Raw genomic sequence first — 17,138 nt, 5'->3', positions numbered from 1 at the left:
GTCCATATTCAAAGGTTGAGATTGAGAAAGTAATAAAAGAGATGGGTGCTCTCAAAGCCCCGGGTCCGGATGGTTTCCAAGCCCTGTTTTACCAAAAGAATTGGGATGTGATAGCAAGTACGGTTTACAAATGCATTATTCCCATTCTTGAAGGTAAAGGTATGCCGCAACACATGAATGATACATTTATTTCCTTGATTCCAAAGGTGGATAATCCTGAGTTGGCCTCTCAATTTCGTCCCATTGGTTTGTGTAATGTGGCTTACAAAGTGGTAACAAAGGTGTTAGTTAATCGTCTCAAGCCGATACTTCCTCATGTGATTTCGAACACCCAAGCAAGTTTTGTCCCGGGTCGTCAAATCACGGACAATATTGTCATCATGCAAGAAGTACTCCACACGATGAAACGCAAGCAAGGGGATAAGGGTTATATGGCGATTAAAATCGACTTTGAAAAAGCCTATGATAGGCTTAGATGGTCGTTTATCCGTGATACAATGATCCAAATGAATTTACCAATTTTCATGGTAGAGGTTATTTTGGAATGTATTTCTACTGCCTCGTTGCAAGTTTTATGGAATGGAGAACCTTCTCGAAGCTTTAAGCCTAGTAGGGGGATAAGACAAGGGGATCCCCTATCCCCTTATCTTTTTGTTATGTGCATGGAGCGTTTCTATCAAACAATTGAGGAAGCGATCATTCAAAATAGGTGGAAACCTATTCGTGCAAGCAGAAATGGGCCTTTGCTTTCGAATTTATTTTTTGCGGATGACATTGTGCTATTTGCGGAGGCAAGTGTAGAGCAAGCCGAGGTAATTCATGAGTGCTTATCTCGATTTTGTGTTGCCTCAGGTCAAAAAGTCAGCCTAGCAAAGTCAAGGGTTTATTTTTCAAAAAATATTAATCCTCAAGATCAAGACTGCATTAGTTCGGCTCTTCAAATGGAGAAATCTGACGATTTGGGATTATATCTAGGAATGCCTACTTTGACTAGCCGAGTGACCCTTGAGACTTATAGTCACCTTTGCGAAAAAATTGATAGAAGATTGGCGGGGTGGAAGTCGAAATATTTATCTCTTGCAGGACAAATTACTTTGGCAAAGTCCACCCTTTCAACAATGGCTTTATACTCCATGCAAACAGCAAAAATCCCTCGTGGTATTTGTGATGAGATTGATAAGAAAACGAGACGTTTCATCTGGGGAGGAAATGATGAGCATAAGAAGGTCCATTTACTTTCATGGGAATTGCTTCAAAAGCCAACAACTAAGGGTGGAATAGGTATTATGTCAGCTAGGCAAGCTAATAGTGCTTTCTTAACTAAACTTGGCTGGAGAATTTTAGAGAATCCTAATGCTTTATGGGCTAGAGTCTTGAGGGCCAAGTACTGCAAAGGTCGATGTGACCTTGATATGTTCGAACCCAAAGTAGGAATGTCGAATGTTTGGAGTGGAATAACGGAGAGCGCTAAGCTTATAAGTGAGGGTACTAAGATGGCTGTAGGAAATGGTGAAAAAACACTTTTTTGGGATCACAAATGGTGCACGGATCAGACTCTTAGTGATTTGGTGAATCAAGATTTGCCAGAGGAAGTTGCAGGAGCTACGGTGGGTGAGATGTGGGAGCAAGGATTTGGATGGAAATGGAGTGAATTTGCTCAGTACCTCGATTCAGATACCCTCAAAATTATACAGAACCATGAGCTTCGGATTGATTCTAGCATGGGTGACCTGGTTTATTGGAAAGATGGAAAGCAGGGGAAGTTTTCAATTCGTTCTGTTTTGAAAATTATGAGACATGAAACAGAGGTCATTGATGAAGAGTGCTGGAACATTGTGTGGAAAGCGCCTGTGCAGTAGAGAATCCGTGCGTTCCTATGGCTAGCTTGCCATGATCGTATTCTTGGCAATCTAAACTTGTACAAACGCAATCTTACAGATGATCCTAAGTGTTTCATATGTGGTGCGCAAGAAGAAAGCACCATCCACATCCTAAGGGATTGTCCAGCAGCAAAGGTGATTTGGAGAAAGACCCTTACTCCAGCTGTGTTTGATTAGTTTTATCAAGGGAGTATTAAGGATTGGATTGTGAAGAATATGAAAGACCCCGACACTTATGATGAGGAGAGTTGGGTAAACTATTTTGGGATCACAGTCTGGTGGATTTGGAGATGGCGCAACTGCTTTGTACATAACAAACGTGAGGAACTTCCTGTTGATTTTATGGCCTTTTTGCAAGTGAGATATGAGGAGGCAAGGAGGGCTCTGCAAAGCATAATTGATGAAGGAAATTCGAGCAGCTCCATGAAGGTTCAAGCCAATATATTGTGGCCAGCTCCTGAGTTTGGGTGGTATGCTCTTAACTGTGATGGGGCAGCCAAGGGCTGTCCTGGTCCTGCTGGTGGGGGAGCTTTGATTCGAGATTATACAGGTAAGCTAGTATCTGCTTTTGCCAGTAACTTTGGCTATTGTTCAGCTTTTAGAGCTGAAGTTATGGAATTGACTCGAGGTTTAGAGCTTGCTCAAAATTTGCAAATACAAAAGCTGGAAGTGCAAATGGATAATCTTTCATGTGTGCAAGCCTTACACAAGCAGGAAGTGCCTTGAGGGGAAAATGTACATGACATACTCTATTGTAGGAAGCTTTTGAATGACCCTAGATGGCAAGTTCGAGTAGCACACGTGTATAGAGAAGGCAATCGAGCGGCGGATTGGTTGGCCAACCACGGAGCTGTTCAAGACTCTCAATTAGAATTTTTCAATAATGGTCCGGTAGATTTTAGTCGTATTTTAGAGGAGGATGCTCGGGGGGTGGCTATGCCATGTTTCATTCCTCCCTAAATAGGTGTCTAGTTTGTTTTAGTTGTTTGTTTTTTTTTTCTTTCTTTTTGGTCTCTGTACCCCTTTCGAATTAAAAAAAAATAAAATAAAATAAAAACTTCACATGGGATTTAACGCAAATACAAAAGAGAACTTCTCAAAGCAACTTCTATTTTGCATTCCCTTCGTTTTTAAATAAAATTTTAACTTTGTATTAACACTTTTTGCACTAGAGACTTAGAGAGTGAGGGATAGCTCAAGTGGTTAGAGCTTCTCTCCCAATTTCAGGAGATTATTGGATCGATTTTTGCCCCCGCCTTGTGGCTCTCTAAACACCAAAAAAAAACAAAAAAAACAAAAAAAAAAAATTGTTTGCACTATTTACTTGACTTAAATATTTTGATTAATAATTATGACTTATACATATAGTTTTATGTATTGAAATTAGGAAAAATTGCCCGAAATAATTCCACCTTTGGGCCGTCCGCTAAAAATAATCTCACCCTTGGATTATTTTTAAATAATCCCACCTTTACCCTCAACCCGCTCAAATTGGTCCCAAGTGACCTGCAAAAGGTTGAGTAAGTTTTTTTTTTCTTAATTAAGTTTTATTTACACGTGTCACTTTGTGATTGGTCCAAAAATAAGTTTTAATTTTAATGTTTTTAAAGATGATTATTGGAGTAATTAACATTAATTAATTCTTTTAATAAATGATTAAAACTTCAAACAACCACCACCATCCCCGGCCAGCCACCTCTACACCGCCACCATCGGCCCGAAAAAAACCCTTCGCCGCTCCCAAATCCAGGCCGGTCACCAATCCTCCACCTACCCCTGTCCGTCGTCTTTAAACTGATGGTGAAGCCGAAACAATTCCCGTAACAATGGTGATGCCGAAATTGATGGTGAAGGTCGAATTTGATGTTGATGGCCGAAATTGATGCTTTGAAAGGGAAGGGAGGCCGGAATGGGACGAAGGAAGGGGAAGGGGGGCGAAATCACGTGAGGGTAAGGGGAGGAGGCCGGGAAATGTGACGAGGGAGGGGATTGGGTACGGTTGAAAACGACGGGAAAGGGGATTGGGTCGAAATCGAATTGAAGGGTAGGGTAGGGCGCCGGAAAAGGGACATGGGAAGGGGAGGATGCCGGAAAATGTGGTGAGGAAGGGGAGGAGGCCGGACCGCCGGAATGGGATGGCGAAGACGAGTGGTTGTTGGCGCAGCAGCCTCCCAGTGGCTGCGGCTGGATCTTTTTTTTTTTTTATTTTTTTTAAAAAATTTTTTAAAGGTTTTTATTTTACTTTTAATTTTTTAATTTAATTTTTTTATTTGACCAATCACAAGTCGTCGCGTGTTAGGTAACTCGGTATAACAAGTCAAATGACCGGTTGGGACCGTTTTTAGCGGATTGAGTATAAAGGTCGAATTATTTAAAAATAATCTAAAGGAGGGATTATTTTTAACAGACGACTCAAAGGTGGAATTATTTCGGGCAATTTTTCCTTGAAATTATTATCTCAATAAATATATTACTGTATTAATTAGTTAGAATTTACATCGACAAATAGATTCAAGAGAATTAAATTTATTTTTAAAAACGAAGGAATTAGGAGTTTTGATTACACGTGTACTCAATAATAATTGAGCATCCTAGAAGTTCAATAATGTAAAAGTGTAAAACTACGTAGTACATAGTCTAAAATTATACAATATTAAATAATTATTTGGTCTTGGCCGGGACCAATGATTTTGACATTAGCAACGAGCCAACGATGACTTCAAATTGCATATACTGTGTCTCCGTAAAAGTGATGAATTATGCCGCATCTTTGTGTAAGTGTTATCTTCTTTTATGAGGACTAGGTTTACACTAAATATGGCTCTGGACGTGCTGGGTCATGCCCTCGTGCTAGGCCTACGTGTTTTAGGGTTAGGGCCTGTTTTCTTCCGTTGAAATTCAGTTCAGTTCAGTTCAGTTCAGCTCTTATGTCTAATGATGATATTGCTAATGATTATTATTATTATTATTATTATTATTATTATTATTATTATTATCAATAAATAATAATAATAATCATGAATAAATAATAATAATAATAACAATAATACTAATAATAATAATCAATAATTAATTATAATAATAATAATAACAATAATTAATAATAATAATAATAATAATAATAATAATATCGATACAATTCATTGTTCAAATGGTTCTATTTTTTTGATACACATTTTTATTGTTAATCTTATTGAGAAAATTAGAGTACTACACAACTTAAACTAATTTTCATAGTCAGTTAGTTCTTCGTCTTCTTCTTGTCCACCAAGCTCCTCCATTACCTCGGCATTCCTCTGAACTGACTCCCATATCTGATCAGTTATTTCTTGTCGGACAATATCCATAGCTGCTTTTCTGCTACATGTAAGTGTTTTGTGTTCTTTTGTCATAATACTATTTTATTTTAAAATTAAATAGTATATGTGTTTAAAATATTTAGAGGTTTCAAGTTTTTAATATATTTTCCATAAATTATAATTATATTATAAATTTTATAATTATGTCATATGAAATAGTACATTTGTATATACACGTAGGTATAGTAATATATAATCAAAGACCATTAATCCGTAGTTAAAAATCACTAATTAATAAGTTCAGTTCAGTTCAGTTCAGTTCAGCTCAGTTCAGTTCAGTTCAGTTCAGTTCAGTTGATTTCAGTCAATCAGAACAGGCCCTTAGTTAGGCCTACTTTACAAATTGCACGTCAACTCGTGTCAAAATTTTCAAAAGGCCACATGATGGACTTGCGTGCCTAAAACAAAATTTCATATTATGTTTTGTCGTGGCATGCCTTATCGGGCTTCTCTCAAATAAAAGAGGCATAAGTCTAGCCCACGGCCCGATATGCATTGTAATAGGACGTATGGCGCCTACACCGTGCTCGTGCTCGTGCTATGTTGTTCGTTTTTTTGAAACGAGAGAGTACCATACATTATTACTCCCTCCGTTTTAAATACTTACTCCACTTTATTTTTTCGGCCGTTTTTAAGTAATTGCACCATTTCCTTATTTGGAAAGTTTTTACATTATTTAATTCATTTCTCTTACCTAGTGGACCCAACAAATATTTTATTTTATTAATTTCATATTCTCTCTCCTCCAATTTCTCTACTACTTTTGCTTTTTACAATATTTTATTCTTCTACCAATCCCATTAGTCCACTACCTCCATATTTTATTACTTTCTTTAATTTCTCCTAAAATTCCACGAATGGAGAAATTGACAAGTATTTAAAAACGGAGGGAGTACAAAATAAAAGAGTAACTGAGCTGAGTAACATACTCTCTCCGTGTTTTAATACGCGTTACACTTACCAAATTTGGCCGTGTTTTAATAATTGTTACACTTCCTTTTTTGACAAAAAACTACATTAAATATTATATCTCTCTTCTCTCATGGTCCCCACCTAAACTCACTACTATTTTTTTTTTATTATATCTTTACTCTCACATTCATTACTTATCAATAAACTATTTTTTTTAATACTCAAAGTCTCCAACTACCTCACTTACCTCTTATTTTATTTAAATCAATTAAATTACTTTAAACTATATACCAGTCAAACTGTAACACTTTAAAAAAACACGGAGGAAGTACATTATTACACTCAGGGCCTGTTCTCTTACATTGAAATTCAGTTCAATTCAGTTTAGTTCAGTTCAGTTCAGCTAAGCTCAGTTCAGTTCAGCTCCTAATTTCCTTCTCTTATAAAATATTCAGTTCAATTCAATTCAGTCAATGAGAACAGACTTTCAATACCGAAAATTATCGACCACATACAATTAAATTAAAATCTTCTCCCACGTGTTACTAGTTTCCACTTTCCAGCCCGTCGGTTAACATTTAATTATATAATTATATATATTTTTTTATGCAAGTACTTATGTTGTACTTTTGATTTCAAATTCATCCATAATTTAATCCCCTCGAATGGGAAGAACACTCTCACATAATTTACTTAAAATCTTCTCTCTCTTCTATATTTTAACCCCAATTTTGCATGCAGCTTCAACCAACATCATCAAATCTGTACCTGGATTTCCCGGCATTCTCCCTTTTTACCTTGAAACTGGGTATTTCACTTTTTATTGGGTTTTTTTGTTGGTTTATATACTAGTATATATTTAATTTAATTTTATTTTTGAAATTTGATGGTTAAATTATGGGTTTAAAATGAAAATTGAAAAAATTGCAGATATGTTGGAGTGGGAGATGATGAAGAATTGCAGTTATTTTATTATTTCATAAAATCGGAGAGAGATTCAGAGAAAGACCCACTTATGCTCTGGCTTACTGGAGGCCCTGGTTGTTCTGCTCTTTCTGGACTTGTTCTTGAGATTGGTATGTTGCTAACCATTCTACCCCTATTCGATGTACCAAGTACGAAGTATTATTTTCTTGAGATGTATACCATGTTAAATTCATATTAAAGAATTCGAGGTTTGAGAAGTTAAGTGGTTTTTTTTTTTTTTTTTTTTTTTTTTTTTTTTTTTTTTTTTTTGGTAGAAAATTGAACTGTTTTAATAAGTGAAACATTTCTCTGCCAATGCAAAAATTTGAGTAATAATTGAAGGAAATAATCCGTGAGTATTCCATTAACTTCATAGCCAATATATACAATTTACAGCCTTAACATAAGGCACTAATTAAGCTAACAATAAGGAAAGGCCAACTATGAACAATATACTAGGCTATAAACATGGTAACTAATTATATACATTTGACTAAAGATATATTAGAATAATATATCTTAACACATCCCCATAGTCTAAGCGGGAGGAGGACGGACACTTAGACTATCCTTAAAATCTTCAAATAATACACGAGGGAGCCCCTTTGTAAAAATATCTGCAATTTGGTGTTTAGAAGGAACATGAAGAACACGAACCTCACCCCGGGCCACCTTTTCTTGAACAAACAAAATATCCATCTCTATGTGCTTTGTTCGTTGATGTTGCACCGGATTGCCAGAAAGATAAATAGCACTCACATTGTCACAATACACCAATGTTGCCTTTTTAATCGGACAATGTAACTCCAAAAGTAAGTTTCGAAGCCAACACGACTCAGAAACCACATATAGAGTAGGTTGTCGTTTCGAGGACTAAGAAATTAAATTATCACCCAAATACACACAATATTTGGATGTGGAGCGTCTAGTATTCGGACTCCCGGCCCAATCAGCATCTGTATATGAAACAAGAGATGAAATAGATGACAGATACAGATGTAAACCATTGTCAATAGTACCCTGTACATACCGAATAACCCGTTTGAGAGCAGCCATATGACTCTCTTTCGGATCATGTATATGTAAGCAAACCTGTTGGACCGCATATGAGATATCCGGCCTAGTGAAAGTAAGGTATTGCAAAGCACCTGCAAGACTACGGTATAATGTAGGATCGGCACAAGGTGACCCTGTAGAACCGTCCTTCGGTTTTACCTCAACTGGTGTAGCCCAAGGTTTGCAGGAATGGCTTCCACCCTTATGACAAAAATAATCCACCCTTATGTCTTGTCACTGTTATGCCAAGAAAATAATTAAGAGGACCCAAGTCCTTCATAGCAAATTCCGAGCTAAGAAGGGACATAATAGAACGCCGTAGAGTATCAGAAGAAGCATTAAGAATAATGTCATCAACATATAAAAGCAAATAAGCCACATTTTTCCCATGACGATAAATAAATAGGGAATTGTCACTCTTACTATTAGTGAAACCAATAGAAGCAACAAAATCTGCAAACCTGTTATACCACGCCCGGGGTGCCTGCTTAAGACCATATAAAGAGCCCCGCAATAAACACACATAGTCAGGGTGAGTTTTATCACGGTACCCAAGGGGTTGATGCATATAGACTGTCTCCTGAAGCTCACCATGGAGAAAAGCATTCTTAACATCAAGTTGATGGATCGACCAAGCTTTAGACAAAGCAAGGCTAAGAACAGTACGGATAGTAGCCGGCTTCACAACCGGACTAAATGTCTCCCCACAATCAAAATCAATGCCAACCTGTTGTGTTTTGCCATCACCTACAAGACGGGCTTTATGCCTCTCAAAAGAGCCGTTAGATTTCACCTTATGAGTAAAAATCCACATAGAACGAATAACATTAACATCGGGCGGACGGGGCACCAACTCCCACGTCTTATTTTTAATAAGAGCATTAAATTCATCATCCATGGCCATTTTCCAATTCGGGTCACGAAGAGCAGAAATGGGGTTACGAGGCAAAGGTGATTTCGTAACATTAGTAGTCATCGCACTAAAGTTTTTATATTTGGGATTAGGTTTGACTATACCATGTCTACTACGAGTGATGACATTGGGAATCGGAGGTTGTGAAGGTGAAATTGGAGAAGGAGCCGTGGGCTGTGAGGAGCTAGCCGTCCTATTTGCATGGGTAGGCCTCTCCTGGGCCGTGGCTGATTGAACAGGCCCACGGTCTAGTTGAGACCCATTATGTCCAGCAGTAGGCCGCAAGCTAGAAGGAGAAGAGAGAGTGGGTGGGCTTGAGTGCCGAACTGGGCTGCTAGGAGAAGGGGTATTATGCGGCCCAGTTTGTGGTGAGGAGGAAGAAGAGGCGTGGGCTGGTGTGGATGGCCCATCAGATGAAAGGTGATGCATAATATATGGGCTAAGTCCCTCATCCAAAAATTCATGTGCATGTGAAGGGGGAGCATACAAATTTGCAAAAGGAAACACACTTTCATGAAACACAACATGTCGGCTAACAATGATTTTATTAGAAGATAAATCATAGCACTTGTAACCCCTATGATTCGGTGGATACCCCAAAAAAACACAAGGTTGTAACTTGTTTATGGTAGTGGACGGAATTAAGGGGTAACATAGACATCCAAAGACACGTAAGTGAGAGTAAGATGGTTCCTTTTGATAGAGAATTTGAAGAGGAGACTTGTACTCTAGTAATTTACTTGGAAGAATATTATGTAGGTAAGTTGCCATTTGCAAAGCATGATGCCAAAATGATGGTGGTAAAGATGCATGAGCAAGAAGAGTTCGAATTATATTATTCAATGATCTTATTTTTCTCTCGGCTTTTCCATTTTGAGAAGATGTATGTGGACACGATAAACGGAATGACATACCATTAGACTCACGCAAATCCCAAAAAGGTCCATTATCATATTCCCTCCCATTACACATTGAAATGTTTTAATAGGTCGGTCAAATTGGGTTTTTATGAATGCTTGGAAAGATAAAATTTTGTCAAACACATCCGACTTTTTGGCTAAAGGAAAAGTCCACAAAAATTTATAAAAATCATCCAACACAAGCATATAATAACGATGACCCAATGAACTCAAAACCGGAGATGTCCAAAGATCACTATGAACAATATCAAAAGGCATAGAAGTGATAGAATTCGAAGACATAAAAGGTAACTTAACATGTTTTCCAAGTACACATGAATGGCAAACACTAGAACTAGAAGAGTGAGTACATTCAATGTTTTTATTATTACTAAGAGTCCTTAAAATAGAAGAACCCGGATGTCCCAATCGAGCATGCCAAATAGAAGATGCTAAAGCCGTAAAGGTTGATGGAGAAGACTTTGAAAAAGTACTAGTGATAGGATAAAGGTGCCCTTGGCTATCACATCTCATTATTGGGCTCCCCGTCCGATAATCCTTCACAGAAAAACCATAAGGATCAAACTCAACAGACACACAATTATCATTTGTAAATTTCCTAACAGAAATTAAATTTTTAATGAGTTTGGGTGCATGTAAGACATTATTTAGGGACAAAGGTGGGTTCGGGGAAGGTAAAGTAGTATGACCACAACCACGAATTGGAATAGTATGACCACTACCAACAATAATACCATTATGATGATTGCTCAAATTAAAATAAGACGAGAGATTACCGTTGGAGGAGGTCATGTGAGAAGTGGCACCGGTGTCCATGTACCAAGAAGGATCGGGTTGGTGCAACATCATAGTATGCAAAGCCGAGTCAATATCCGTAGGAGCATAGGAATTGGACTGTTGTGCTGCAAAAACTTGTTAAGGTCGTGGACCAAGGATATCAGGCTGCTTCTGTGGGCCTTGTGGACGGGCCCAACCCTGGGTTGGATAGGGGCAAGGTGGGGCTGCCCATTGAGGAGCCCACCCCCAAGGTTGGTACCCGTAAGCAGGGAACTGCTGCTGCCATGGAGGGGGAGTCATCCACGGCTGTTGTTGCTGCCCGGGAACACCACCAAAGGACCGACCACCACTGCTGCCGGACTGGCTGCCACCGTCGGAGGACTGTCCGCGACCACCACCACCTGAACCGGACTGTTTCCGGTTCCCTGTTTTCTTGTGAGGCTTGTTTTTGCCACGGTTTCCCCAGAATCACCCCCAGAATTTGACGATTCTCGTGGAACACTCGCCACCATAGCTGATGCCATAGCCGCCTGTTTTGCCAAACCCGTCTCTGCCTAATCAAAGTAGCAACACCATTATAAGGCTCCGAGAGACCCGAAACCAATTGAAGGACAAGTCGGTTGTTATCCACCGGCGCTCCAACATTCTTCAATTGATCGGAAAGACTCTTAAGGCGCTGACAGTACGCCGAAACACTAGGGAAATCTTCCATATTGGTGTTGGAAAACTCTTGTTCAAGGGTGACGGCACGGGAGTTTTGATTGTCTTGGAAAATGTCTTTCAAACGATCCCAAGCCTCCTTAGCCGTTGAATCAGGTTCCATTATAGTGTTCAATAAGTCACGCGAAATGGTTGAATAAATCCAACCGAGGACAGTAGCATCCAAAGTCGACCACAACTCCTTCTCCTCATCTGTCGAGGGCAGGGGCTTTCTTTTTCGGTGTGATTATATGGTGTAAAACCTTATGAGATTTCGCGTGGACTTTAAACAACTCCGCCCACATAGAATATTCAACATTTTCCATCTCAAGAGTGACGGGCATGCTGGTTTTGATATTATTGACAGTCATGGCAGGGTGAAATTTGGTGTCTGACATGGCTGCTAAGAGAAGAGGGAAGAAGAAGAAGAAGAAGAAGAAGAAGAAGAAGAAGAATAGAGAAGGGGCGGAGAGCTAGGTTGCAGCGGAAGTTAACCTAGGAAATCTGATACCATGAAGGAAATAATCCGTGAGTATTCCATTAACTTCATAGCCAATATATACAATTTACAGCCTTAACATAAGGCACTAATTAAGCTAACAATAAGGAAAGGCTAACTATGAACAAAATACTAGGCTATAAACATGGTAACTAATTATCTACATTTGACTAAAGATATATTAGAATAATATATCTTAACAATAATATCTTTGATTATCAATCATTTATTTATTTATTTTTTGATAAGAAATTATAGTAATTATTGATTATCAATTAATTTTTCATTGAGATGATTTCAACAAATACCCAAAAGCGGAGTTATTCTCGTGTATAAATAAAAAACATTAGTCAAAGTGAATTAGATAATTAGGGCAAAAAGTTAAAACGGTTTCATGAGTAGTAAAAATAAACAAGCAACGTGTAGTTAATGGCCGTAGCCAAAGTACAAAATAGCCATTTGGGGGGAGCTGAGACTTCAACCACCTGTTAAGTGGTTTAAACTCTCTTTTATTACAGAGTTCCCTCGGTGTTTTTTTTTAAGTGATACACTCTCCTCTCATGGTCCCCACCCAAACCCACTACTACTACTTTATTATATCTTTCCTTTCACGTTCATTACTTTTCAATAAACTATTAACCCCACTATCTTTTTTTAACAAATTTTTAATACTCCACTACCCCACTTACCTCTTATTTTAATTAAGTCAATTAAATTGCCTAAAACTATGTGCCGGTCAAAGTGTATCACTTAAAAAAACACGGAGAGAGTATATATATACTACATTTTTTATTTATTTATTTTGACATGTTTTGATGTGTAGTGAATATTGAAATCTCTATGCAGGTCCTCTGAGATTTAATACTTCAGCTTGCAATTGGCACTCAAAAGCACCAGTTTTTCAGTTAAATCCGTCTTCTTGGACAAAGGTACGATAATTCATCTATTTATTTCTTGTTAATTTAAGGAAAATTTGTAAATTACCACCCAAAAAGGGACTTGTTTTGAAATTACACCCGTTAAAATTTTTATTTTTATTTACAATCTCTTAAATTAAAAAAATATTCAGATTACCACCTTTTTAGAAAATTCGGTAGAATTTCCGTTCGAGGGCCCACCTAATTAACTTCCTCCTTTTTTTTCTTCTTTCTCCTTGACCTAACCCTCTCATTTACGTACCTCATCAATTCCTTCGAGGCTTCAATTAATTGTTCAAACATCATCAATTTTTTCGCTCTTTCTTCCTTCCATTCGACCTAACCAACTTATTCTCCTCCATTTCTGCAAGATATAATCCAAAAACAAAATAGAAACTAGCTTACAACTTGATCCAACAATCAACCATTCAAAACATTCATTGACAAGGACAGCACTACCAACATATTTGAACTCGAACATGAAAACACAGCACATAATAAACAATTAATTAACAAAATTGGACACCATCAACTCGAATCAACTCAAATTTAAGAGAAACGCCCAATTCGATTGCCAAAACGCCCAATTGAATTGCCCCAAGAACCCTTATTGTAAAAAATGCCCAATTCAATTGCCCCGACAACCCTAATTGTAAAAAAGCCCAATTTAATTTCCCTAAGAACCCTAATTCCTAAATATAACCATTTACCCCAATTATTGTTGGCGAGAAACCCAAGAACAAGTGGATTCATACCTTGATTGCGAATTGAGTGTCTGCACTTGTGAGGATAAATTCTTCAAACATTAACTCGCGAAATTTAAGAAATTTTGGTTGAAATTGGGGAACAAATTGTGAATTGAAGTTCGAAACTTTATAAACAAAAAAATCGGGGAGGGAGACTGTAAAAAGAGTCAAAGTAGCCGTTACTAGCCGTTGGGTGGGGCCCTCGAACGGAAATTCCACCAGATTTCTAAAAAGGTGATAATCTGAATTTTTTTTTAAATTAGGGGTGGTAATTTAAATAAAATTTTTAACGGGTGGTAATTTCAAAACAGGTTTCCCTTTTTTTTGGGTGGTAATTTACAAATCAACCTTAATTTAATGAAAAAATAGCACTTACAAATTTATTTGACTCGGATATCTGTAGTTCCAAATAGCATAAGAAGGCTAAGATTAGAATTGGCAGATATATGAATTGTGACTATACTATGACATGTACTATGACAAATATATTGTGTTTGATCTGCAGATAGCTAATGTAATATTCTTGGATTCACCTGTTGGCACGGGATTTTCTTACGCAACAAATCCAGAAGGTTATTACACCGATGATATTACATCATCAAGGCACATTTATCAGTTCTTGAGAAAGGTAAGAAGCTTTTTGTCTAAAGCTTTTTTTTCATGATGTTTTTTATTTTTTTTTTATATTTTTGGCTGTATATGTAGTTAAGTTCAGTATGAATAATCAGTTAACTTTTGAATTGAATCACTAAGTTTATGAACATCTGACAACTATTGTTTTGTTCCATGTGCTCCAAAAATCCAATAGCCTCACACTTAAGCCAACTTCAGAAATTTAGACATAAATCTATTCTTTATGTATTTCCTCTCTTTTAACAAGAGAAAGATTCATTTTACAGGCAAACAGAAATTTTACCCTAGTAAATTGCCGGAAATTAGTTACTATGTGAGTCATAGACTCATAGGACACAATTACAGAGTATAATAAGATAGACTTGTGACAAAAAGACAAAAAGCCGCCTTACATCTCAACTATTATTGCTCTTTGACATTAACATATATCTTATAAAAGCGGATCTTCACAAACTTACTTTGTAGTTTAGAAGAATGAAGTTCTCTTAGTTCTGGATTCACACTGTACTTGTCAATAGAATTTCTAGGTTCACATGACGATAAAGTGCAGCCTTGCATATAGGAAAAACAAATTCATTAATTCTTGCTATTGCAGCATGCATGATGCATCAATATTCAGAATTGGCTAATTTTACGTGCAATGCAATCCACAAATAGGTTTATAAGCTCTACCTTTCATGACATTTCTGATGATCCTTAGGCATTCTTGATTGGAAACCCTTCTTTATTGAACCTAGAACACGCATCTGTTAGTACTAAAGCGAACACATCTTTAATAAGCTAACAGTAGTGGAGCGTTAATGAGGCAATAAATTTTCATAATTATGCAACATGTATGCATCCTGCTAACCTAGCTCATGTCAGTGACCATGGTTAATTGTTTCACATAATACGACTATACAAGTATACATTGTCCCTATGAGAACCCATGCTGTAATGATATATTATTTTTTGGGTTTTCCTATACACATCTTTCTTTTGGTGGATGACTGTGTAATATCTCAGTTTAGTGTTTTTAATTTAATGTTGCACTTTATTATTCCATCAACACCTAAAAGTTATTAGAAGTATTTAGTATATGTTCTTTTGTCTTTCTAACCCACCTCTTTGTATATGTTTATCGCCATCTTATTGAATTTTATTGGTCCGAAAGTTGCCTTTAAAAGTATTAGTTGGTATTCAATCTTTTGCATCCGAATTATTACTTTGCATTGTGAGACTATGCAAATCTATACATTACTTCCCAATTTTAATTTCTATCACATCTTATATAGTACCTTGTGAGAGTTGTACTTTTTTCCACTCCTTTTAAACCCAAATCCTTGGTATGAGTTTGGATTTAGGAATGGGGTTAAGTTAGAGTTGATCAATATTGTCTCCGCCCTAATATTGGGCGGGTTTGGGCAAGCATAAAATCACTTTTTTAGTTAAAAAGCCCGAACCGGGCCCAAAAAAGCCCGAAAAGTCCGTTTTGGCTTGACAAGCCTGCTACTTTTTTGCGGGTTTGGGCACGAGATTGTGTTAAGGTCGGATCCGACCTGATTTTTGATCACCTCTAAGTTAAGGTGGTATCGGGTTGGAATTTGATACTTAATACCATGTGTTTGATTCAATTCTGGAATGAAATCTCTCACTATTCCCTCCTTTTATTTGATACCCAAGGGAATGGAATGAGCCTTGAGGTATGGGTTTTAGATTCATACTTTTGACAACCAAACATATGGTATGAGTTTTAAAACTTCTAAACCCTTACCTCATACTTATATTCCGCGAATCAAGCGCCCCCCTAACTTTCTATAAACGATAAAAGGTTTCGAGATAATGGCCAACTCATCTTGTCGTTTGAGCCTCAAATTTTCATTTGTTTGTACTATGGGGTGTGGATTCCCTTACCTTTCCTCCTGCTCTCAAGTGTTACCTATCTAATTGTGTTGACTTATCTGGAAGAGAAAGAAGCGTCAATACAATGTAATTGTGCACTTTGTTGCTGTACATATATCAAAATATTCATATCCCATGATAATGCTCAAGTACATTCTAGTTCATGAATAAATCTTGGTTATTCTTCGTCAATTCTTCATTTCTCCTTCTTTTAAACATAGATTATTGTTGCTTCAAAATTTTAATTCCTATGCTATTTGTCTTTCTTAGTTTGATTGATAGAATTAGCTATACTAAACCCCCATTTATCTCTTTCCCATTTTTTTTCCTTACTCCATTCCAACAATAGATAAGTTCTATCAGCTTTGTAAATCTTTTATTAGGGGTCTGGATTAAACTTTAATGTGTGGCTATAACCAACGTTTTGCTTAAATAAAAAAACCCTAATGTTATTTTTTTTCTCCCTTACATACAGTGGCTTAAGGACAATGATGTATTCCAGAGTAATTCTCTTTTCATTTCTGGGGATTCCTATAGTGGCAAGATTGTTCCTATCGTCGTCCAAGAGATTTCTAATGGTAATTTTACATCAATCATGGCATGATTTTCTTCTAACATCAAATATGGCATATTCTCTACCTTAGCTTATTCTTGCCTTCTTAACTAACATGGATTTTATGGCCTATATAGTATGTATTGGCATTGTCCATGGGGTTTTTGGGTTGAGGGGAAATTTCGTAATTGAGAATTCTACAATTGGGTATTTTTTCTTAGCATTTAAAAAAGATATTTTCATCTTGTTTCCCTTTCCCTTGCTTGAACCAAAATAGCCCCTAATTATAGTTTAGGTATACAATGGGAAACAACTGTCAAGGATATAAATAAGAATTAATTATGAGTCAGTCATCAAGAGCTTACCTTTTTGCCTAAAAAAAAAGACTGACTAAAAAAATTAATCATTAGTTCACTTCAGAAAGGTA

The 17,138-nt window shown here is 37.0% G+C and overlaps 1 protein-coding gene across 5 annotated transcripts in view; it reads left to right on the top strand.

The window, feature by feature from the left end:
- Nucleotides 1-6,791: 6,791 nt before the first annotated feature.
- Nucleotides 6,792-17,138, top strand: part of LOC145607788 (serine carboxypeptidase-like 18) — a 34,411-nt gene continuing 24,064 nt past the window's right edge. For all 5 annotated transcript variants that reach the window (XM_081663381.1, XM_081663379.1, XM_081663378.1 and 2 more), the window contains exons 1-5: nt 6,792-6,959; nt 7,082-7,227; nt 12,828-12,910; nt 14,150-14,272; nt 16,634-16,736. In XM_081663381.1, coding sequence (XP_081519507.1) covers nt 6,817-6,959; nt 7,082-7,227; nt 12,828-12,910; nt 14,150-14,272; nt 16,634-16,736 — 598 coding nt within the window. In that variant the 5' untranslated portion in view covers nt 6,792-6,816. The remainder of the gene's footprint in view (nt 6,960-7,081; nt 7,228-12,827; nt 12,911-14,149; nt 14,273-16,633; nt 16,737-17,138) is intronic.

Source organism: Chenopodium album, chromosome 23, assembly GCF_948465745.1.
Source record: "Chenopodium album chromosome 23, dcCheAlbu1.1, whole genome shotgun sequence".
In the NCBI taxonomy this organism is placed as follows: Eukaryota; Viridiplantae; Streptophyta; class Magnoliopsida; order Caryophyllales; family Amaranthaceae; genus Chenopodium; species Chenopodium album.
Note: the sequence above shows the minus strand (reverse complement) of the source record. Positions and strands in the feature narration are given on the sequence as shown.